This window comes from Musca autumnalis, unplaced genomic scaffold, assembly GCF_047663935.1.
Source record: "Musca autumnalis isolate F117 unplaced genomic scaffold, ASM4766393v1 scaffold_1, whole genome shotgun sequence".
In the NCBI taxonomy this organism is placed as follows: Eukaryota; Metazoa; Arthropoda; class Insecta; order Diptera; family Muscidae; genus Musca; species Musca autumnalis.
Window position 1 is genome coordinate 34770188 of NW_027411644.1, and position 25502 is coordinate 34795689.

Here is a 25502-nt window from a genome sequence, read left to right on the forward strand (position 1 = left end):
TTCATTGGTGATGAATTTTTCTATAGAAAAGTTCATTGGTGATGAATTTTTCTATAGGAAAGTTCATTGGTGATGAATTTTTCTATAGAAAAGTACATTGGTGATGAATTTTTCTATAGAAAAGTTCATTGGTGATTAATTTTTCTATAGAAAAGTTCATTGGTGATTAATTTTTCTATAGAAAAGATCATTGGTGATGAATTTTTCTATAGAAAAGTTCATTGGTGATGAAGTTTTCTATAGAAAAGTTCATTGGTGATGAAGTTTTCTATAGAAAAGTTCATTGGTGATGAAGTTTTCTATAGAAAAGTTCATTGGTGATGAAGTTTTCTATAGAAAAGTTCATTGGTGATGAATTTTTCTATAGAAAAGTTCATTTGTGATGAAGTTTTCTATAGAAAAGTTCATTGGTGATGAAGTTTTCTATAGAAAAGTTCGTTGGTGATGAATTTTTCTATAGAAAAGTTCATTGGTGATGAATTTTTCTATAGAAAAGTTCATTGGTGATGAATTGTTCTATAGAAAAGTTCAAGGGTGATGAGTTTTTCTATAGAAAAGTTCATTGGTGATGAATTTTTCTATAGAAAAGTTCATTGGTGATGAAGTTTTCTATAGAAAAGTTCATTGGTGATGGTTTTCTATAGAAAAGTTCATTGGTGATGAAGTTTTCTATAGAAAAGTTCATTGGTGATGAATTTTTCTATAGAAAAGTTCATTGGTGATGAAGTTTTCTACAGAAAAGTTCATTGGTGATGAATTTTTCTATAGAGAAGTTCATTGGTGATGAATTTTTCTATAGAAAAGTTCATTGGTGATGAATTTTTCTATAGAAAAGTTCATTGGTGATGAATTTTTCTATAGGAAAGTTCATTGGTGATGAATTTTTCTATAGAAAAGTACATTGGTGATGAATTTTTCTATAGAAAAGTTCATTGGTGATGCATTTTTCTATAGAAAAGTTCATTGGTGATGCATTTTTCTATAGAAAAGTTCATTGGTGATGAAGTTTTCTATAGAAAAGTTCATTGGTGATGAATTTTTCTATAGAAAAGTTAATTGGTGATGAAGTTTTCTATAGAAAAGTTCATTGGTGATGAAGTTTTCTATAGAAAAGTTCATTGGTGATGAAGTTTTCTATAGAAAAGTTCATTGGTGATGAAGTTTTCTATAGAAAAGTTGATTGGTGATGAAGTTTTCTATAGAAAAGTTCATTGGTGATGAATTTTTCTATAGAAAAGTTCATTGGTGATGAATTTTTCTATAGAAAAGTTCATTGGTGATGAATTTTTCTATAGAAAAGTTCATTGGTGATGAAGTTTTCTATAGAAAAGTTCATTGGTGATGAAGTTTTCTATAGAAAAGTTCATTGGTGATGAAGTTTTCTATAGAAAAGTTCATTGGTGATGAATTTTTCTATAGAAAAGTTCATTGGTGATGAATTGTTCTATAGAAAAGTTCAAGGGTGATGAGTTTTTCTATAGAAAAGCTCATTGGTGATGAATCTTTCTATAGAAAAGTTTATTGGTGATGAATTTTTCTATAGAAATGTTCAAGGGTGATGAGTTTTTCTATAGAAAAGTTCATTGGTGATGAATCTTTCTATAGAAAAGTTCATTGGTGATGAATTTTTCTATAGAAAAGTTCATTGGTGATGAATTTTTCTGTAGAAAAGTTCATTGGTGATGAATTTTTCTATTGGAAAGTTCATTGGTGATGAATTTTTCTATAGAAAAGTTCATTGGTGATGAATTTTTCTATAGAAAAGTTCATTGGTGATGAATTTTTCTATAGAAAAGTTCATTGGTGATGAATTTTTCTATAGAAAAGTTCATTGGTGATGAATTTTTCTATAGAAAAGTTCATTGATGATGAATTTTTCTATAGAAAAGTTCATTGGTGATGAATTTTTCTATAGAAAAGTTCATTGGTGATGAATTTTTCTATAGAAAAGTTAATTGGTGATGAATTTTTCTATAGAAAAGTTCATTGGTGATGAATTTTTCTATAGAAAAGTTTATTGGTGATGAATTTTTCTATAGAAAAGTTCATTGGTGATGAATTTTTCTATAGAAAAGTTCATTGATGATGAATTTTTCTATAGAAAAGTTCATTGGTGATGCATTTTTCTATAGGATAGTTAATTGGTGATGTTTTTTCCTATAGAAAAGTTCTTTGGTGATGAATTTTTCTATAGAAAAGTTCATTGTTGATGAATTTCTCTTTAGAGAAGTTCATTGTTGATGAATTTTTCTATAGAAAAGATCATAGGCGATTAATTTTTCTATAGAAAAGTTCATTGGTGTTGAATTTTTCTATAGAAAAGTTCAAGGGTGATGAGTTTTTCTATAGAAAAGTTCATTGGTGATGAATCTTTCTATAGAAAAGTTTATTGGTGATGAATTTTTCTATAGAAAAGTTCATTGGTGATGAATTTTTCTATAGAAAAGTTTATTGGTGATGAACTTTTCTATAGAAAAGTTCATTGGTGATGCATTTTTCTATAGAAAAGTTCATTGGTGATGTATTTTTCTATAGAAAAGTTCATTGGTGATTCATTTTTCTATAGAAAAGTTAATTGGTGATACATTTTTCTATAGAAAAGTTCATTGGTGATGAATTTTTCTATAGAAAATTCATTGGTGATGATTTTTTTATAGAAAAGTTCAAAAGTGATGAATTTTTCTAAAGAAAAGTTCATTGTTGATGATTTCTTCTACAGAAAAGTTCATTGGTGATGAATTTTTCTATAGAAAAGTTCATTGTTGGTGAATTTTTCTATAGAAAAGTTCATTGCTGATGAATTTTTCTGTAGAAAAGTTAATTGTTGATGATTTTTTCTATAGAAAAGTTCACTGTTGATGAATTTTTCTCTAGAAAAGTTCATTGTTGATGAATTTTTCTACAGAAAAGTTCATTGGTGATGAATTTTTCTATAGGAAAGTTCATTGGTGATGAATTTTTCTATAGAAAAGTTCATTGGTGATGAATTTTTCAATAGAAAAGTTCATTGGTGATGAATTTTTCTATAGGAAAGTTCATTGGTGATGAATTTTTCTTTAGAAAAGTTCATTGGTGATGAATTTTTCTACAGAAAAGTTCATTGGTGATGAATTTTTCTATAGGAAAGTTCATTGGTGATGAATTTTTCTATAGAAAAGTTCATTGGTGATGAATTTTTCAATAGAAAAGTTCATTGGTGATGAATTTTTCTATAGAAAAGTTCATTGGTGATGAATTTTTCTATAGAAAAGTTCATTGGTGATGGATTTTTCTATAGAAAAGTTCATTGGTGATGAATTTTTCTATAGGAAAGTTCATTGGTGATGAATTTTTCTATAGAAAAGTACATTGGTGATGAATTTTTCTATAGAAAAGTTCATTGGTGATGAATTTTTCTATAGAAAAGTTCATTGGTGATGAATTTTTCTATAGAAAAGTTCATTGGTGATGAAGTTTTCTATAGAAAAGTTCATTGGTGATGAAGTTTTCTATAGAAAAGTTCATTGGTGATGAAGTTTTCTATAGAAAAGTTCATTGGTGATGAATTTTTCTATAGAAAAGTACATTGGTGATGAATTTTTCTATAGAAAAGTTCATTGGTGATTAATTTTTGTATAGAAAAGTTCATTGGTGATGAATTTTTCTATAGAAAAGTTCATTGGTGATTAATTTTTGTATAGAAAAGTTCATTGGTGATGAATTTTTCTATAGAAAAGTTCATTGGTGATGAATTTTTCTATAGAAAAGTTCATTGGTGATGAATTTTTCTAAAGAAAAGTTCATTGGTGATGAAGTTTTCTATAGAAAAGTTCATTGGTGATGAAGTTTTCTATAGAAAAGTTCATTGGTGATGAATTTTTCTATAGAAAAGTTCATTAGTGATGAAGTTTTCTATAGAAAAGTTCATTGGTGATGAATTTTTCTATAGAAAAGTTCATTGGTGATGAAGTTTTCTATAGAAAAGTTCATTGGTGATGAATTTTTCTATAGAAAAGTTCATTGGTGATGAAGTTTTCTATAGAAAAGTTCATTGGTGATGAATTTTTCTATAGAAAAGTTCATTGGTGATGAATTTTTCTATAGAAAAGTTCATTGGTGATGAAGTTTTCTATAGAAAAGTTCATTGGTGATGAAGTTTTCTATAGAAAAGTTCATTGGTGATGAAGTTTTCTATAGAAAAGTTCATTGGTGATGAATTTTTCTATAGAAAAGTTCATTGGTGATGAATTTTTCTATAGAAAAGTTCATTGGTGATGAATTGTTCTATAGAAAAGTTCAAGGGTGATGAGTTTTTCTATAGAAAAGTTCATTGGTGATGAATTGTTCTATAGAAAAGTTCATTGGTGATGAATTTTTCTATAGAAAAGTTCATTGGTGATGAATTTTTCTATAGAAAAGTTCATTGGTGATGAATTTTTCTATAGGAAAGTTCATTGGTGATGAATTTTTCTATAGAAAAGTTCATTGGTGATGAAGTTTTCTATAGAAAAGTTCATTGGTGATGAATTTTTCTATAGAAAAGTTCATTGGTGATGAAGTTTTCTATAGAAAAGTTCATTGGTGATGAATTTTTCTATAGAAAAGTTCATTGGTGATGAATTTTTCTATAGAAAAGTTCAAGGGTGATGAGTTTTTCTATAGAAAAGTTCATTGGTGATGAATTTTTCTATAGAAAAGTTCATTGGTGATGAATTTTTCTATAGAAAAGTTCATTGGTGATGAATTTTTCTATAGAAAAGTTCATTGGTGATGAATTTTTCTATAGAAAAGTTCATTGGTGATGAATTTTTCTATAGAAAAGTTCATTGGTGATGAATTTTTCTATAGAAAAGTTCATTGGTGATGAAGTTTTCTACAGAAAAGTTCATTGGTGATGAATTTTTCTATAGAAAAGTTCATTGGTGATGAATTTTTCTATAGAAAAGTTCATTGGTGATGAATTTTTCTATAGGAAAGTTCATTGGTGATGAATTTTTCTATAGAAAAGTACATTGGTGATGAATTTTTCTATAGAAAAGTTCATTGGTGATGAATTTTTCTATAGAAAAGTTCATTGGTGATGAATTTTTCTATAGAAAAGTTCATTGGTGATGAATTTTTCTATAGAAAAGTTCATTGGTGATGAATTTTTCTATAGAAAAGTTCATTGGTGATGAATTTTTCTATAGAAAAGTTCATTGGTGATGAAGTTTTCTATAGAAAAGTTCATTGGTGATGAAGTTTTCTATAGAAAAGTTCATTGGTGATGAAGTTTTCTATAGAAAAGTTCATTGGTGATGAAGTTTTCTATAGAAAAGTTCATTGGTGATGAAGTTTTCTATAGAAAAGTTCATTGGTGATGAAGTTTTCTATAGAAAAGTTCATTGGTGATGAAGTTTTCTATAGAAAAGTTCATTGGTGATGAATTTTTCTATAGAAAAGTTCATTGGTGATGAATTTTTCTATAGATAAGTTCATCAGTGATGAATTTTTTCATAGAAAAGTTCATCGATGACAATTTTTTCAAAGAAAAATTATTCGGTGATGAAGTTTCCTACAGCAAACATCATTGGCAATGAATTTTTCTACAGAAAAGTTCATTGGTGATGAATTTTTCTATAGGAAAGTTCATTGGTGATGAATTTTTCTATAGGAAAGTTCATTGGTGATGAATTTTTCTATAGAAAAGTTCATTGGTGATGAAGTTTTCTATAGAAAAGTTCATTGGTGATGAATTTTTCTATAGAAAAGTTCATTGGTGATGAAGTTTTCTATAGAAAAGTTCATTGGTGATGAAGTTTTCTATAGAAAAGTTCATTGGTGATGAAGTTTTCTATAGAAAAGTTCATTGGTGATGAAGTTTTCTATAGAAAAGTTCATTGGTGATGAATTTTTCTATAGAAAAGTTCATTGGTGATGAATTGTTCTATAGAAAAGTTCAAGGGTGATGAGTTTTTCTATAGAAAAGTTCATTGGTGATGAATTTTTCTATAGAAAAGTTCATTGGTGATGAAGTTTTCTATAGAAAAGTTCATTGGTGATGAAGTTTTCTATAGAAAAGTTCATTGGTGATGAATTTTTCTATAGAGAAGTTCATTGGTGATGAATTTTTCTATAGAAAAGTACATTGGTGATGAATTTTTCTATAGAAAAGTTCATTGGTGATGCATTTTTCTATAGAAAAGTTCATTGGTGATGAAGTTTTCTATAGAAAAGTTTATTGGTGATGAATTTTTCTATAGAAAAGTTCATTGGTGATGCATTTTTCTATAGAAAAGTTCATTGGTGATGAAGTTTTCTATAGAAAAGTTCATTGGTGATGAATTTTTCTATAGGAAAGTTCATTGGTGATGAATTTTTCTATAGAAAAGTACATTGGTGATGAATTTTTCTATAGAAAAGTTCATTGGTGATGCATTTTTCTATAGAAAAGTTCATTGGTGATGAAGTTTTCTATAGAAAAGTTCATTGGTGATGGATTTTTCTATAGAAAAGTTCATTGGTGATGAAGTTTTCTATAGAAAAGTTCATTGGTGATGAAGTTTTCTATAGAAAAGTTCATTGGTGATGAAGTTTTCTATAGAAAAGTTCATTGGTGATGAATTTTTTCTATAGAAAAGTTCATTGGTGATGAATTTTTCTATAGAAAAGTTCATTGGTGATGAATTTTTCTATAGAAAAGTTCATTGGTGATGAATTTTTCTATAGAAAAGTTCATTGGTGATGAATTTTTCTATAGAAAAGTTCATTGGTGATGAATTTTTCTATAGAAAAGTTCAAGGGTGATGAGTTTTTCTATAGAAAAGTTCATTGGTGATGAATTTTTCTATAGAAAAGTTCATTGGTGATGAAGTTTTCTATAGAAAAGTTCATTGGTGATGAATTTTTCTATAGAAAAGTTCATTGGTGATGAAGTTTTCTATAGAAAAGTTCATTGGTGATGAAGTTTTCTATAGAAAAGTTCATTGGTGATGAATTTTTCTATAGAGAAGTTCATTGGCAATGAATTTTTCTATAGGAAAGTTTATTGGTGATGAATTTTTCTATAGAAAAGTTCATTGGTGATGAATTTTTCTATAGGAAAGTTCATTGGTGATGAATTTTTCTATAGAAAAGTACATTGGTGATGAATTTTTCTATAGGAAAGTTCATTGGTGATGAATTTTTCTATAGAAAAGTACATTGGTGATGAATTTTTCTATAGAAAAGTTCATTGGTGATGCATTTTTCTATAGAAAAGTTCATTGGTGATGAAGTTTTCTATAGAAAAGTTCATTGGTGATGGATTTTTCTATAGAAAAGTTCATTGGTGATGAAGTTTTCTATAGAAAAGTTCATTGGTGATGAAGTTTTCTATAGAAAAGTTCATTGGTGATGAAGTTTTCTATAGAAAAGTTCATTGGTGATGAAGTTTTCTATAGAAAAGTTCATTGGTGATGAAGTTTTCTATAGAAAAGTTCATTGGTGATGAAGTTTTCTATAGAAAAGTTCATTGGTGATGAAGTTTTCTATAGAAAAGTTCATTGGTGATGAATTTTTCTATAGAAAAGTTCATTGGTGATGAATTTTTCTATAGAAAAGTTCATTGGTGATGAATTTTTCTATAGAAAAGTTCATTGGTGATGAATTTTTCTATAGAAAAGTTCATTGGTGATGAAGTTTTCTATAGAAAAGTTCATTGGTGATGAAGTTTTCTATAGAAAAGTTCATTGGTGATGAAGTTTTCTATAGAAAAGTTCATTGGTGATGAATTTTTCTATAGAAAAGTTCATTGGTGATGAATTGTTCTATAGAAAAGTTCAAGGGTGATGAGTTTTTCTATAGAAAAGTTCATTGGTGATGAATCTTTCTATAGAAAAGTTTATTGGTGATGAATTTTTCTATAGAAAAGTTCAAGGGTGATGAGTTTTTCTATAGAAAAGTTCATTGGTGATGAATCTTTCTATAGAAAAGTTCATTGGTGATGAATTTTTCTATAGAAAAGTTCATTGGTGATGAATTTTTCTGTAGAAAAGTTCATTGGTGATGAATTTTTCTATTGGAAAGTTCATTGGTGATGAATTTTTCTATAGAAAAGTTCATTGGTGATGAATTTTACTATAGAAAAGTTCATTGGTGATGAATTTTTCTATAGAAAAGTTCATTGATGATGAATTTTTCTATAGAAAAGTTCATTGGTGATGAATTTTTCTATAGAAAAGTTCATTGGTGATGAATTTTTCTATAGAAAAGTTCATTGGTGATGAATTTTTCTATAGAAAAGTTAATTGGTGATGAATTTTTCTATAGAAAAGTTCATTGGTGATGAATTTTTCTATAGAAAAGTTTATTGGTGATGAATTTTTCTATAGAAAAGTTCATTGGTGATGAATTTTTCTATAGAAAAGTTCATTGGTGATGAATTTTTCTATAGAAAAGTTCATTGATGATGAATTTTTCTATAGAAAAGTTCATTGGTGATGCATTTTTCTATAGGATAGTTAATTGGTGATGTTTTTTCCTATAGAAAAGTTCTTTGGTGATGAATTTTTCTATAGAAAAGTTCATTGTTGATGAATTTCTCTTTAGAGAAGTTCATTGTTGATGATTTTTTCTATAGAAAAGATCATAGGCGATTAATTTTTCTATAGAAAAGTTCATTGGTGTTGAATTTTTCTATAGAAAAGTTCAAGGGTGATGAGTTTTTCTATAGAAAAGTTCATTGGTGATGAATCTTTCTATAGAAAAGTTTATTGGTGATGAATTTTTCTATAGAAAAGTTCATTGGTGATGAATTTTTCTATAGAAAAGTTTATTGGTGATGAACTTTTCTATAGAAAAGTTCATTGGTGATGCATTTTTCTATAGAAAAGTTCATTGGTGATGCATTTTTCTATAGAAAAGTTCATTGGTGATGCATTTTTCTATAGAAAAGTTCATTGGTGATTCATTTTTCTATAGAAAAGTTAATTGGTGATACATTTTTCTATAGAAAAGTTCATTGGTGATGAATTTTTCTATAGAAAAGTTCATTGGTGATGAATTTTTCTATAGAAAAGTTCATTGGTGATGAATTTTTCTATAGAAAATTCATTGGTGATGATTTTTTTATAGAAAAGTTCAAAAGTGATGAATTTTTCTAAAGAAAAGTTCATTGTTGATGATTTCTTCTACAGAAAAGTTCATTGGTGATGAATTTTTCTATAGAAAAGTTCATTGTTGGTGAATTTTTCTATAGAAAAGTTCATTGCTGATGAATTTTTCTGTAGAAAAGTTAATTGTTGATGATTTTTTCTATAGAAAAGTTCACTGTTGATGAATTTTTCTCTAGAAAAGTTCATTGTTGATGAATTTTGCTATAGAAAAGTTCATTGTTGATGAATTTTTCTATAGAAAACTTCATATGTGATGAATTTTTCTTTAGAAAAGTTCATTGGTGATGAATTTTTCTACAGAAAAGTTCATTGGTGATGAATTTTTCTATAGGAAAGTTCATTGGTGATGAATTTTTCAATAGAAAAGTTCATTGGTGATGAATTTTTCTATAGAAAAGTTCATTGGTGATGAATTTTTCTATAGAAAAGTTCATTGGTGATGAATTTTTCTATAGAAAAGTTCATTGGTGATGAATTTTTCTATAGAAAAGTTCATTGGTGATGAATTTTTCTATAGAAAAGTTCATTGGTGATGAATTTTTCTATAGGAAAGTTCATTGGTGATGAATTTTTCTATAGGAAAGTTCATTGGTGATGAATTTTTCTATAGAAAAGTACATTGGTGATGAATTTTTCTATAGAAAAGTTCATTGGTGATGAATTTTTCTATAGAAAAGTATATTGTTGATAAATTTTTCTATGGAAAAGTTCATTGTTGATGAATTTTTCCTATAGAAAAGTTCATTGCTGATGAATTTTTCCTATAGAAAAGTTCATTGTTGATGTATTTTTCTATAGAAATGTTCATTGTTGGTGAATTTTTCTATAGAAAAGTATATTGTTGATAAATTTTTCTATGGAAAAGTTCATTGTTGATGAATTTTTCCTATAGAAAAGTTCATTGCTGATGAATTTTTCTATAGAAAAGTTCTTTGTTGATGAATTTTTCTATAGAAAAGTTCATTGTTGATTAATTTTTCTATAGAAAAGTTCATTGTTGATGAATTTTTCTATGGAAAAGTTCATTGGTGATGAGTTTTTCTGTACAAAAGTTCATTGTTGATGAATTTGAGATGAATTTTTCTATAGAAAAGTTCATCGATGATGAATTTTTCTATAGAAAAGTTCATTGTTGATAAATTTTTCTATAGAAAAGTTCATTGTTGGTGAATTTTTCTATAGGAAAGTTCATTGTTAATAAATTTCTCTATAGAAAAGTTCATTGTTGATGAATTTTTCTATAGAAAAGTTCATTGTTGATGAAGTGTTCTATAGAAAAGTTCATTGTTGATGAATTTTTCTATAGAAAAGTTCATTGTTGGTGAATTTTTCTATAGGAAAGTTCATTGTTAATAAATTTCTCTATAGAAAAGTTCATTGTTGATGAATTTCTCTATAAAAAAGTTCATTGTTGATGAAGTTTTCTACAGAAAAGTTCATTGTTGATAAATTTTTCTATGGAAAAGTTCATTATTGATGAATTTTTCTATAGAAAAGTTTATTGTTGATGAATTTCTCTATAGAAAAGTTCATTGTTGATGAATTTTTTCTATAGAAAAGTTCATTGTTGATGAATTGTTCTATAGAAAAGTTCATTGTTAAAGAATTTTTCTATAGGAAAGTTCATTGGTGATGAATTGTTCTATAGAAAAGTTCATTGTTAAAGAATTTTTCTATAGGAAAGTTCATTGGTGATGAATTTTTCTATAGAAAAGTTCATTGGTGATGAATTTTTCTATAGAAAAGTTCATTGTTGATGAATTTTTCTATAGAATAGTTCATTGTTGATGAATTGTTCTATAGAAAAGTTCATTGTTAAAGAATTTTTCTATAGGAAAGTTCATTGGTGATGAATTTTTCTATAGAAAAGTTCATTGGTGATGAATTTTTCTATAGAAAAGTTCATTGTTGATGAATTTTTCTATAGAAAAGTCCATTGTTGATGAATTTTTCTATAGAAAAGTTCATTGTTGATGAATTTTTCTATAGAAAATTTCATTGTTGATAAATTTTTCTATAGAAAAGTTCATTGTTGATGAATATTTCTATAGAAAAGTTAATTGTTGATGAATTTTTCTATAAAAAAGTTCATTGTTGATGAATTTTTCTATAGAAAAGTTCATTGTTGATGAATTTTTCTATAGAAAAGTTCATTGTTGATGAATTTTTCTATAGAAAAGTTCATTGTTGATGAATTTTTCTATAGAAAAGTTCATTGTTGATGAATTTTTCTATAGAAAAGTTAATTGTTGATGAATTTTTCTATGGAAAAGTTCATTGTTGATGAATTTCTCTATAGAAAAGTTCATTGTTGATGAATTTTTCTATGGAAAAGTTCATTGTTAATGAATTTTTGTATAGAAAAGTTCATTGTTGATGAAGTTTTCTATAGAAAAGTTCATTGTTGATGAATTTTTCTATAGAAAAGTTCATTGTTGATGAATTTTTCTATAGAAAAGTTCATTGTTGATGAATTTTGCTATAGAAAAGTTCATTGTTGATGAATTTTTCTATAGAAAAGTTCATTGTTGATGAATTTTTCTATAGAAAAGCTCATTTTTGATGAATTTTTCTATAGAAAAGTTCATTGTTGGCGAATTTTTTTATAGAAAAGTTCACTGTTGACGATTTTTTCTATAGAAAAGTTCATTGTTGATGAATTTTTCTATAAAGACCACCCTAATATATAATTATGATTATAAAGTGTGCATTGATGTGCCCACATTACATTTCCCGATGCAACATAATATGCCAAATAAAAAACTGTAATAATTGCGTATAACTTTTGTTGTTATGTTTTGCTTCTGCTGCAACAGAGACACGTTTGAACAACACCAGCGTCCAGAGTTAAAGGCCACTCATTTTGATTGTTAATGTAATAACAACAAATATGAAATAATTTATAGTTACCACTTTACTGCTGCAGACGAGCACACATGGAACTCTCTGTGCCAGGTAATATCATCATCCTCGTTGTCGCCATTACCATCATCACCACCCCATTGTAGAGTAGGCCAAAAGAAGAAACTTACACATGGAATGAAAACAAAAATGATTTAACCATAACCAGACAGGCGGCTCACATTTCTCTTTTTTTGCTCTTCTCTTCTTCTGGTCGTAATAATTACACAATTTTACTTCTATTTCTTCTGGTGGTGTTCACCTGTTTACTAAGCTGCTCTTGCTCTTTCTAGCGTTGTGTGGACAGCATTTCTGTTAAAACCATCGAGGGGTTTTATATGGCCCAGTCGAGCTGTTCAAATCATCAGTTGACTATTAGGCTCTAAAACGTAAACATAGATTTGTTTGAAACGATTCGTTTGTCCAGCAGCAGTTAAGAGACAAGTTGGGATATAAACTGAAAATTAAAAAATAAGACCAAAATTAAATTAATAATTTCTACAAAAAATAAAATAAAAAATTAAATCGTTACCAAAATGTTTGTTCGATCGAAAAATTCCTTGCTTGCGTTCTGTGTGTTTAGTGTCTTCTTAACGGTGTGTTTGGCCAAAAAAGATCATCATCATCAACAACACCAACAACAAAATAATCATCATCAAAAGCAACAAAAACAACAACAGCAACAACAAGGTAATGTTTGTGTTCTTTATTCTTGAGTCATTCTTGGCCAAGAACATGAAGAACATGGAAGAAATTTGTGAAAGACCACTGAAACCGGTTTGAAAAGTAGTTGCTTTACCCAACAACGCTCAGTGTCGTTAACATTTCTAGCTTACAAACTCACCTTCATTCCCTTGTATTGAGGAAAGAACTCTTAACCAGACCCCCATAACATTGAAGAAATTTCCATTAAAGAGAAAAGTAAAAGCGTAACCGTAAGTGAAAAGTACATAATAAATGTTCCATAACATGGCGGAGAAGAAGAAGGAGAGGAACTGATGCTTGAGTAATGCTTACAGATAGCTTAACCTTTATTAGACCACATCACTTTTATTTTGAAAGTGTTCTATTAACGTGAGGGGCCCCATTTGTATTACCGATATGAAGTATAAAATCGCCAAAATTTTTCGGTTGATTTGTGTGTTTATATAGAGATTGTCTGGAAGAAGGAAGCGTCTGGTGGAACAAGTGTCGTTTAGGGGCACCTCTCGGATCGGTCCGGAATTTTTACCATAGGTAGCCCTTGGGACCCTGATTCCAACGATATATAATTTTCCGGGGGGAAGTCCATACTTCCCGAGATATGGGAACAAGTGTCGTTTAGGGGCAACTCTCGGATCGGGCTGAAATTTTTACAGTAGACAGCCCTTGGCATCCTGAATACAACGATATATAATTTTCCGGGGGGAAGTCAATACTTCCCGAGATATGGGTCTTGACTTTTTTACTTTTATCACCATTATTTTTAAAACCTATGCAATATGGGACTCGTTTTAAAGCTCATGACTTTCTCCTATGGACAGGGTCAAAAGTGGGCTACGCGATCAAAACTCTCTTTTAAATTGAAAGTGTTCTTAAGTAGCCGGCCTTCGGCCGGGCATTTAAGACTTTCTCCTATGGACAGGGTCAAAAGTGGGCTACGCGATCAAAACTCTCTTTTAAATTGAAAGTGTTCTTAACCCACTTAGCGCCGAGAATTTTTTTTTGCTAGAAAACTTAAAATTGTTTATGAAAATTATATTTTTGGGACTTTTTAAGCATTTTTTAAAAAATAACTTTTTTTCTAATACGTACAGTTTTCCTGCAATCGGGCCTTCTTTTAAAAATGCCAAAAACTTTGGAGGGTAATATTGGTGTATCCTTACATGCCAATCCCATGGTTTTTGATTGAGAAAATACTCCTACTATATTCCTAACAAATCCCGGACTTTATATGATTCTAGCATTTATGATTAAATTTTTATCGCATATTTAAATTTTTCATCAAAAGTCGAAAATTACAAAAAAGTTGATTTTTTGGTATAGCTTCGGTTTTAGACCAATTGCGTGGAAATGCGTAGATCAAATGAAGCGTTATGAGCGTGATATGATAGATAACACACAATACTTTAACAAAATGCAAAAAACCCCACACAAATATTTGAAAAAACCAGAGTTTTATGTCAATTTTTGCAACCATTTTTTGTGGCGTTTAAACGACCAGTGGCTTTATCTGGGTTAAGTAGCCGGCCTTCGGCCGTGGATTTAAGACTTTCTCCTATGGACAGGGTCAAAAGTGGGCTACGCTATCAAAACGCGTGCATTAAAGTACTCTCCATAAGCTTTAAAACGATGCCCATATTGCCCACGTTAGAATTGTAAAATGTCAAGACCCATATCTCGGGAAGTATGGACTTCCCCCCGGAAAATTATATATTGTTGTATTCTGGATGCCAAGGGCTATCTAGTGTAAAAATTTCAGCCCGATCCGAGAGGTGCCCCTAAACGACATTTAATCCTACAGCCGTTCCACTACCTCATTCTTCTCGCCTATAAACTCGAAGTCGCCATGTTGAATCAGCGCTAGTGTGACCTTCGAGGACTATTAGAAATGAAAGGCTGCTTTTCACAATTAATTTACAATATAATAGAGCTTTATTAATTAATTTAGCGGGAGACTCAAAAAACTTGTTGAAAGGAACCCAGCAAAATGTTCGATGCCAAAGATGCTATTCAAGAATGGGTGCAAGTGAAATGGAATGTCATTTTTTCAGCATCTTCACTCATTCTTTTTACAAGAGCGTGACCCCCAAAAGATGCAATTCATTTTCAGATCCTAAGCATGTCATCTTTACTAACTCGATGGAATGGCATCTTCAACAATTCTTTGGCATGCCATCTTAACCAATTCCCAAGAATAGCATTTTCACTAATCTTTGGCATGTCATTTTTCACCAACCCTTTGGCATGTAATTTTCACGTCTTGTTCGGAAAATGGAAAATGCTGTATTGAAAAATGATTTTCATTTTTTTTTTATTTTATTAATTTAAAGGAATTAATGAAATAACTATAATTTATTTATCATCATAAAGTTTACATCTATAATTGCAGTTTGTACTCGTTGTTGTAACAGTAGTTAATATGTTTGTATTCTAATTTTTCTGCTTAATCTGACTCTGGGTCTATCAGTCGTAAGAATGTGGCTATTTCGCTATTTATATGGTTTGTAACCACAAAGCTGCAAACTTAAGTTTCTTAGCAGGATTGGTAGGGCAATTGAAAAGGAGCAGTGTGTCGTGGGGGCCTGTGCTGTATGTTGGGCAGATGTTTTCCAAGGTGTCATCAGTACTTGCCCTATAGGAATTTTGACGGCTGCACCATCCCGAGCGTATTGACCCAAAACTACTCTGGTTTGTCCTGACAGCTGGCGCTTCTCAGCGGCGATAGATGGTGGATGTTCTCCAAGGACCGCATTCACGCGATAACTGTTTACTGCATCTGCGACTGCATTCGTGTGAATGTTACTTAAACCTGGTTGAAAGGCTTGTTGATCTAGAGGTTCTCTCTTGTAACGTTAGACTTCTCTTTCTAGATTATGAGCACGGCTTGCTCTGAGTGAGTCCTCTGCTAATATGGGGATGGCCTTCAGCGCAGTTGTTGTGCTGCTTACGGATCCTATGCTATTGATCGGCAACTGTAAAGTTATTTCTGATGCTGGAAGAACTATAGCCACAAGAGTCCTTGCTACGGGCGACAAAACGAAATCGGTTTGTAAGATTCACCTTTGCTGGCATCCTTTTCGGGATTCAGTAGCTGGCCTATTTTCCAGACTTCGGGAACGATGTGTTTGGCAAGCGACAGGTTGTAAATTTAAGTGAGAAACTTGACTTCCGGCATTAACTCCAACTGCAGATTACTATTTCGTGAATTTTATTTTACAACGTTTTGGAAATGTTTGTTGTTTTGTAGGGATCTACAAATCGACTTGTTGAGCGGGGTTCTCTAGTGCAGGCAAGGAAACTTTTATAATTGGTCTGTTCCTTTACTTTTAAAAATGGTAATTGTTGCAAAAATGGTAAAAGTGGTGAACTGCTCTCATATAAATTGTATGCTTTTAAAAGTAAGGAAACACTTTGCGGATTAAAACTGGTAACCTCAGGCACGTAAAGGAACACGACTAACACCAAAGAGTGCAGTCCGACTCTACTTTTAGCTCAATGATTGGGACTTCCTAGCATAATAAATCTTACATTGCTTTTAACGTGCATATTTAGATAAATAAAAGAATATATATGTACATGTGTAAAAATAAAAACACAAAATTCATCTCTATTGGATCGATGGAATGGGTTCAAATGCTATGGAAAAGATCGGACCTATCACGACTTCCTTTGAATTGGTTGAAATGCTGATGAAACGATCGGATCTTTCACGACTTCATTTGAACCAATGCAAAAGATCCAGTGAAATCATGGCATCTCATGGAACCACTTCCATAAAATTTTGCTGTTAACAGCTGATAAAACGAGAAGAATAAGAAGAATGAGAAAAAGGAGGCAATACATAAATATAATACAGTGTTGCCGTGTACAAAGGTAATTCATAGAGTTACCATACTACAAATTTAACAATGTGGGAATTCAATACATTTAGTAGGTAGTATAAAATAATTACTAATTTTAAATTGTAAATTCATTAGGTAAATTTCCAACAAATACTAACTTCGATTAAAATTTCGAAACATCAGCGGACAGTTCTTAAATTGCACTTAAACAAACAAGTCGAACTTTTGCGAGGGTACCCAAATATATATTCACAGATATGGACTTGCAGACAAAAAACCATTTTATGGTTTTAATCAGAATCGGAATAAAAAAACTCCACTTATGGAAAATTTTAACTTTCCTGAGGAAGGTACAGGTATTGTCCGATAAAGACCTTCCTTAAACTTAAATGGACTTGCCACATATTCCTGTAATCGGGACCACAAAGAGTACCTTCTCTAAAAATTACAAACCTATCCTCGAACAGACTTTAAACTGAATATAAACGAAAATTTTTAGGTTTTGCGAGGGGGATACCCGAAGGTGTTGTCCCTTATAGATCTTCATGGAACTTGACGAACGTGTGGAAGAAATGTTGCGTTGTTCAAAGTTTCGGCCAAATCGGGCACTCAATTAAATTATCGTGTAATTTTAGTAGAATTGGATTTTTAGTGTTCTTGGGCCATTATTTCAGATAGGGCCATTATTTCAGCAAGTATGGACTTTCCCCCGAAAAAAATTGCACCATCGTAAAAGCGGCTGAGAGGAAAAACTTGCTGCGAAAATTTTCAAAACTATCCGAAAGGTTGCCTTAAACTGCATTTTTGTAAAAATTTTTAACATTTTGTGTTTGAGGTAGAAGTGGACCCCTATAAGTAGATCATATTCGAAGATAATTTTTTGTCTAGAAGAAGTATTACCATGTGCAAGGTTTGGATAAAATTGTTTACTACCTTCGAAACATATCGCGCGCGCCTTTTAAGCAAACAATTTTGAACTTTTTCAAGAAAGGAAACCGAAGAAGTGAGCCGATATGGCCCAACTTGATCTAAGTTTGGACCAAAAATAACACGGTGAAAAGTCAAATCCATTTGAGTGCTATCGTGCGCACCAGCTAGACCGAAGGACGGATAGGACAAATTGGTTAAAATTGTCTGAAACTGATTTCGTCCTCACAGACTTGGGTCCAAAGTCATTATTTCGATAAGGCATAAGTGAATATATACTCGCATATCCTAAAAGTTGAGGGTATAACAGAAGCATCACTGTACGGCAGAAATAACCATGGTGTCACCTGGTCTGACTTATGAAGTTATCTGACATCCCGTCATTATTTTTGGCTCAGACCATTGTGTTCCTCAGGCAGACCACCTAAAGCCATAATCACAGAATACGAGTTATTTACGGAATCATGAGAAATCTGATTGAATTTACAGAATATACCAAATATCATTTCAAAGAGCTACCCTATCCTCACATCATCGGATAGCTGAGATAACTTTCCGGTACATCACCGTGCCGTCTGTAAAGGCAGAAGCAGCGAGTACGGGTCGAAGTTGGAGTGAAGTTAAACATTTAGCATTAAATCGACTAGAATGGAACAATTTTGTTGTGGCCCTATGCCCCACATTGGAGTAAAAAGGAATAAATAATAATAACATCACCGTGCTGCAGCCGCTAGCTACATATACCTGTTTGTTAACTACCCGAAGTAAAAAAAACTTTTCGAACAGAGAATGAGTGTGATGAATTTTGTATCCCGGAAAGGTTAAAGATACAAATTCGTCTTTAAAGGTTCTCTCCAGTTCGTCTATAAAGACTGCCTCCACGTTATCTATAAAGTCTCCCCCAGGCTGTCTATGAAGACTACTTCCAGGTCAACCATAAAGACTCCCACCAGGTCATCCATAATGCTCCCCTCGCTCGTCTATAAAGACCCACTTCAGCTCGTCTATAAAGACTCCCTTCAGCTCTTCTATAAAGACTCTCTCCAACTCGTTCATAAAGACTCCTACAGGTTGTCTAAAAAGACTCCCTTCAGCTCTTCTATAAAGATTCTCCCCAACTCGTCCATAAAGACTCCCTTCAGCTCGTCTATAAAGACTCCCTTCAGCTCGTCTATAAAGACTGCCTTCAGCTCGTCTATAAAGACTCCCTTCAGCTCGTCTATAAAGACTCCCTCCAGCTCGTCTATAAAGACTTCCTTTCAGCTCGTCTATAAAGACTCCCTTCAGCTCGTTTATAAAGACTCCTTTCAGCTCGTCTATAAAGACTCCCTTCAGCTCGTCTATAAAGACTCCCTTCAGCTCGTCTATAAAGACTCCCTTCAAATTGTCTATAAAGACTCCCTTCAGCTCGTCTATAAAGACTCCCTTCAAATTGTCTATAAAGACTTACTCCAGCTCGACTATAAAGTCTCCCTCCAGCTCGTCTATAAAGACTCCCTCCAGCTCGTCTATAAAGACTCCCTTCAGCTCGTCTATAAAGACTCCCTTCAGCTCGTCTATAAAGACTCCCTTCAGCTCGTCTATAAAGACTACCTCCAAATTGTCTATAAAGACTTACTCAAGCTCGTCTATAAAGACTCCCTCCAGCCTGCCTATAAAGACTCCCCCCAGCTTGCCTATAAAGACTCCCTCCAGCTCGTCTATAAAGTCTCCCTTCAGCTCGTCTATAAAGTCTCCCTTCAGCTCGTCTATAAAGACTCCCTCCAGTTTGCCTATAAAGACTCCCTCCAGCTCGTCTACAAAGACTCCCTCCAGGTCGTCTATAAAGAGTCCCTCCAGGTCGTCTATAAAGAGTCCCTCCAACTTGTCTATAAAGACTACCTCCAAATTGTCTATAAAGACTTACTCCAGCTCGTCTATAAAGACTCCCTCCAGCCTGCCTATAAATACTCCCTCCAGCTCGTCTATAAAGTCTCCCTCCAGCTCGTCTATAAAGTCTCCCTCCAACCTGCCTATAAAGACTCCCTTTAGCTCGTCTATAAAGACTCCCTCCAGCCTGCCTAAAAAGACTCCCCCCAGCTTGGCTATAAAGTCTCCCTTCAGCTCGTCTATAAAGACTCCCTCCAGCCTGCCTATAAAGACTCCCCCCAGTTTGCCTATAAAGACTCCCTCCAGCTCGTCTATAAAGACTCCCTCCAGCCTGCCTATAAAGACTCCCCCCAGTTTGCCTATAAAGACTCCCTCCAGCTCGTCTATAAAGACTCCCTCCAGCCTGCCTATAAAGACTCCCCCCAGTTTGCCTATAAAGACTCCCTCCAGCTCGTCTATAAAGACTCCCTCCAGCCTGCCTATAAAGACTCCCCCCCGTTTGCCTATAAAGACTCCCTCCAGCTCGTCTACAAAGACTCCCTCCAGGTCGTCTATAAAGAGTCCCTCCAACTTGTCTATAAAGACTTCCTCCAGCTCGTCTACAAAGACTCCCTCCAGTTCGTCTATAAAGAGTCCCTCCAACTTGTCTATAAAGACTTCCTCCAGCTCGTCTATAAAGACTACCTCCAAATTGTCTATAAAGACTTACTCCAGCTCGTCTATAAAGACTCCCTCCAGCCTGCCTATAAATACTCCCTCCAGCTCGTCTATAAAGTCTCCCTCCAGCTCGTCTATAAAGTCTCCCTCCAACCTGCCTATAAAGACTCCCTTTAGCTCGTCTATAAAGACTCCCTCCAGCCTGCCTAAAAAGACTCCCCCCAGCTTGGCTATAAAGTCTCCCTTCAGCTCGTCTATAAAGACTCCCTCCAGCCTGCCTATAAAGACTCCCCCCAGTTTGCCTATAAAGACTCCCTCCAGCTCGTCTATAAAGACTCCCTCCAGCCTGCCTATAAAGACTCCCCCCAGTTTGCCTATAAAGACTCCCTCCAGCTCGTCTATAAAGACTCCCTCCAGCCTGCCTATAAAGACTCCCCCCAGTTTGCCTATAAAGACTCCCTCCAGCTCGTCTATAAAGACTCCCTCCAGCCTGCCTATAAAGACTCCCCCCCGTTTGCCTATAAAGACTCCCTCCAGCTCGTCTACAAAGACTCCCTCCAGGTCGTCTATAAAGAGTCCCTCCAACTTGTCTATAAAGACTTCCTCCAGCTCGTCTACAAAGACTCCCTCCAGTTCGTCTATAAAGAGTCCCTCCAACTTGTCTATAAAGACTTCCTCCAGCTCGTCTATAAAGACTACCTCCAAATTGTCTATAAAGACTTACTCCAGCTCGTCTATAAAGACTCCCTCCAGCCTGCCTATAAATACTCCCTCCAGCTCGTCTATAAAGTCTCCCTCCAACCTGCCTATAAAGACTCCCTTCAGCTCGTCTATAAAGACTCCCTTCAGCTCGTCTATAAAGACTCCCTTCAGCTCGTCTATAAAGACTCCCTTCAGCTCGTCTATAAAGACTCCCTTCAGCTCGTCTATAAAGACTCCCTTCAGCTCGTCTATAAAGACTCCCTTCAGCTCGTCTATAAAGACTCCCTTCAGCTCGTCTATAAAGACTCCCTTCAGCTCGTCTATAAAGACTCCCTTCAGCTCGTCTATAAAGACTCCCTTAAGCTCGTCTATAAACCTCCCTTCAGCTCGTCTATAAAGACTCCCTCCAGCTCCTCTATAAAGACTCCCTCCAGCTCCTCTATAAAGACTCCCTTCAGCTATTCTATAAAGACTCCCTTCAGCTCGTCTATAAAGACTCCCTTCAGCTCGTCTATAAAGACTCCCTTCAGCTCGTCTATAAAGACTCCCTTCAGCTCGTCTATAAAGACTCCCTTCAGCTCGTCTGTAAAGACTCCCTTAAGCTCGTCTATAAAGACTCCCTTAAGCTCGTCTATAAACCTCCCTTCAGCTCGTCTATAAAGACTCCCTCCAGCTCTTCTATAAAGACTCCCTTCAGCTATTCTATAAAGACTCCCTTCAGCTCGTCTATAAAGACTCCCTTCAGCTCCTCTATAAAGACCGTCTTCAGCTCGTCTATAAAGACTCCCTTCAGCTATTCTATAAAGACTCCCTTCAGCATGTCTATAAAGACTTCCTCCAGCTCGTCTATAAATACTCCCTTCAGCTCGTCTATAAAGACTCCCTTCAGCTCGTCTATAAAGACTCCTTTCAGCTCGTCTATAAAGACTCCCTTCAGCTCGTCTATAAAGACTCCCTTCAGCTCGTGTATAAAGACACCCTCCAGCTCGTCTATAAAGACTCCCTCCTGCTCTTCTATAAAGACCACCTTCAGCTCGTCTATAAAGACTCCCTTCAGCTCGTCTATAAAAGCTCTCTCAAGGTCGTCTATAAATACCCCTTAAAGTCGTCTGCGTGTAATCTTCTTTTTTCTTACGAAATATTCTTCTTTTTTTGCTTACAGAAATTTGGGAACAAGACCTCTCGGATACATTTAAAATTGAAGGTTCCGATCAGGGTATACAAAAAGTCAATTTGAAATGTGGTTCAGATTCCATGCATGTGATGTTGGAAACGGAGAAACCTTTCACCGGTGTCATGTACACACGGGGTAGCTTTTATAAACAGACGGCGCCATGTTTTGTTAAGCCCACCTCTAGTTCTGGGGAAAAATCACTGGAAATGAGTTTCTCGCTCGATCAATGTCAAACGGTAAAGGATGGTGAATTATATTCAAATATTGTGGTCATACAAAATGATCCGGAATTAATAACACCTGGGGATTCGGCATTTTCATTGGAATGTGATTTTCGACAACCCCGCAATCTGGATGTAGAAGCTTCGATGCAGACCAGAGACAGGTAAATATTATTTGAATTTGTTTTTGTAATGCTTTTTGCTGCTATGTGTGTTGTAAATATTTCTTGCCAAAACCAACAAAAAAAAATTTGTACAAAATTTTCCGTGCCATAGACAACCACAAAAATTGCGAGGATCAAGCCGACAACGTCAATAGGCCACACCACAGCCATAAATAAATAAAAAATTGCAACAATGCCTCCTCTCTAAGCATAAACCACTGCTAAACTGTAAATATGAAAAAGAAGGTATTTAAAATATAGCCAAATTTTTAAGAGGGTTATAGAAGGGTAAAATTTTTATTATATATGACCACCCTAATATTATTGTCACTCACATAACACATAACACTCGCTCATTATGCCAATCACCTTTTTGATTGCCTTACAGAATTGCTTCGAGTTCCAAAATTACACTAACAAGTCCTGATCCTTCATCAGGCAAAGATATGCACACCACGAGAACAACAACCGTTAGTAATAACACAAATACCGTTAGCTATATACCCAAAGAAAAACGCAATTACACCAAAAACAAAAAACCAAAGACACGAACTCCCAAAGCTAATAATTATCTTAAAGATGATGACAGCTATGAAGATAATGATGAGGACGATGGAAACACATTACATTTGGGTACAGTGGAAGATGTAACGCACACATACACAAGAGATGAATTATAAATTCAATAAGCACACACAAAATACACCCACGCACCGAACACCTTAATGCTTAACAAGAAGGTAATAAATACATAATTAGTTTGGTGCTTGGATTTACTTTCTGGTACTCCATTTGTATACCCCAATGGAAATGAATACAGTTTTTTATGTCCATTTGTCCTTTTTAGGAACAGTACTGCAAAATCATCAACTACTACAACAACAACCACTACTCCATTGCCTACCACAACCACGACCATGAACATCACCACCAGTACGTCTTCGAGTAGTATCACCAGTACAACAACTGTAAAACCGAAAATTAAAAATTAATTAAATTGAATACCTGATACGAAGGCTATTATTTATTAAAATTTCAAATCTATATTCGTTGTCTCTAATTATCCTGTGATATCATTTAAGTTGTGGTTTTGAAAATGTGAATAAAAATTGAAACAAAAAAAAATGCATTTTTACTTAACGGCTTATCTACCAAGAATCCTTTCCGATTGACTGCAAAGATTTCCTTCATCTCGTCTATAAAGACTCTATAAAGAAAGGGTGCTTCTGTAGACACTTTCTGAAAGAAAGGGTGCTTCTATAGACACTTTCTGAAAGAAAGGGTGCTTCTATAGACACTTTCTGAAAGAAAGGGTGCTTCTATAGACACTTTCTGAAAGAAAGGGTGCTTCTATAGACACTTTCTGAAAGAAAGGGTGCTTCTATAGACACTTTCTGAAAGAAAGGGTGCTTCTATAGACACTTTCTGAAAGAAAGGGTGCTTCTATAGACACTTTCTGAAAGAAAGGGTGCTTCTATAGACACTTTCTGAAAGAAAGGGTGCTTCTATAGACACTTTCTGAAAGAAAGGGTGCTTCTATAGACACTTTCTGAAAGAAATGGTGCTTCTATAGACACTTTCTGAAAGAAAGGGTGCTTCTATAGACACTTTCTGAAAGAAAGGGTTCTTCAATAAACACTTTCTGAAAGAAAGGGTTCCTCAATAGACACTTTCTGAAAGAAAGGGTGCTTCTATAGACACTTTCTGAAAGAAAGGGTGCTTCTATAGACACTTTCTGAAAGAAAGGGTGCTTCTATAGACACTTTCTGAAAGAAAGGGTGCTTCTATAGACACTTTCTGAAAGAAAGGGTTCTTCAATAAACACTTTCTGAAAGAAAGGGTTCCTCAATAGACACTTTCTGAAAGAAAGGGTGCTTCTATAGACACTTTCTGAAAGAAAGGGTGCTTCTATAGACACTTTCTGAAAGAAAGGGTGCTTCTATAGACACTTTCTGAAAGAAAGGGTGCTTCTATAGACACTTTCTGAAAGAAAGGGTGCTTCTATAGACACTTTCTGAAAGAAAGGGTGCTTCTACAGACACTTTCTGAAAGAAAGGTTGCTTCTATAGACACTTTCTGAAAGAAAGGGTGCTTCTATAGACACTTTCTGAAAGAAAGGGTGCTTCTATAGACACTTTCTGAAAGAAAGGATGCTTCTATAGACACTTTCTAAAAGAAAGGGTGCTTCTGTAGACACTTTCTAAAAGAAAGGGTGCTTCTGTAGACACTTTCTGAAAGAAAGGGTTCTTCAATAGACACTTTCTGAAAGAAAGGGTTCCTCAATAGACACTTTCTGAAAGAAAGGGTGCTTCTATAGACACTTTCTGAAAGAAAGGGTGCTTCTATAGACACTTTCTGAAAGAAAGGGTGCTTCTATAGACACTTTCTGAAAGAAAGGGTGCTTCTATAGACACTTTCTGAAAGAAAGGGTGCTTCTATAGACACTTTCTGAAAGAAAGGGTGCTTCTATAGACACTTTCTGAAAGAAAGGGTGCTTCTATAGACACTTTCTGAAAGAAAGGGTGCTTCTATAGACACTTTCTGAAAGAAAGGGTGCTTCTATAGACACTTTCTGAAAGAAAGGGTTCTTCAATAAACACTTTCTGAAAGAAAGGGTTCCTCAATAGACACTTTCTGAAAGAAAGGGTGCTTCTATAGACACTTTCTGAAAGAAAGGGTGCTTCTATAGACACTTTCTGAAAGAAAGGGTGCTTCTATAGACACTTTCTGAAAGAAAGGGTGCTTCTATAGACACTTTCTGAAAGAAAGGGTGCTTCTATAGACACTTTCTGAAAGAAAGGTTGCTTCTATAGACACTTTCTGAAAGAAAGGGTGCTTCTATAGACACTTTCTGAAAGAAAGGGTGCTTCTATAGACACTTTCTGAAAGAAAGGGTGCTTCTATAGACACTTTCTGAAAGAAAGGGTGCTTCTATAGACACTTTCTGAAAGAAAGGGTGCTTCTATAGACACTTTCTGAAAGAAAGGGTGCTTCTATAGACACTTTCTGAAAGAAAGGGTGCTTCTATAGACACTTTCTGAAAGAAAGGGTGCTTCCATAGACACTTTCTGAAAGAAAGGGTGCTTCTATAGACACTTTCTGAAAGAAAGGGTGCTTCTATAGACACTTTCTGAAAGAAAGGGTGCTTCTATAGACACTTTCTGAAAGAAAGAAAGGGTGCTACTATAGACAATTTCTGAAAGAAAGGGTGCTTCTATAGACACTTTCTG

The 25502-nt window shown here is 33.5% G+C and overlaps 1 protein-coding gene across 3 annotated transcripts; it reads left to right on the forward strand.

Moving 5' to 3' along the window:
• The first annotated feature begins 12017 nt into the window (after nt 1–12017).
• LOC141396707 (uncharacterized) lies at nt 12018–23397 on the forward strand. 3 transcript variants are annotated; one of them, XM_073972350.1, is made up of 4 exons: nt 12018–12068; nt 21876–22272; nt 22661–23012; nt 23120–23252. In XM_073972350.1, the coding sequence occupies exons 1-3, from the start codon at nt 12050–12052 to the stop codon at nt 22950–22952; spliced, it is 708 nt and encodes a 235-aa protein (XP_073828451.1). In that variant the 5' UTR covers nt 12018–12049; the 3' UTR covers nt 22953–23012; nt 23120–23252. The 3 variants fall into 3 exon arrangements, with proteins under 3 accessions (XP_073828451.1, XP_073828442.1, XP_073828457.1); XM_073972341.1 differs by lacking the exon at nt 12018–12068 and adding an exon at nt 12075–12704; XM_073972356.1 differs by lacking the exons at nt 12018–12068; nt 22661–23012 and adding an exon at nt 12077–12704 and having other exon boundaries at nt 23120–23397.
• The last annotated feature ends 2105 nt before the right edge of the window (nt 23398–25502 follow it).

What these genes read in the sequence shown, in the direction of transcription:
- LOC141396707 (XM_073972341.1), top strand. Translation starts at nt 12,551, where the DNA reads ATGTTTGTTCGATCGAAAAATTCCTTGCTTGCGTTCTGTGTGTTTAGT. An exon ending in ACAACAACAGCAACAACAAG is followed by an intron (nt 12,705 to 21,875) that starts GTAATGTTTGTG and finishes TTTTGCTTACAG; the next exon opens with AAATTTGGGAACAAGACCTC. An exon ending in TCGATGCAGACCAGAGACAG is followed by an intron (nt 22,273 to 22,660) that starts GTAAATATTATT and finishes ATTGCCTTACAG; the next exon opens with AATTGCTTCGAGTTCCAAAA.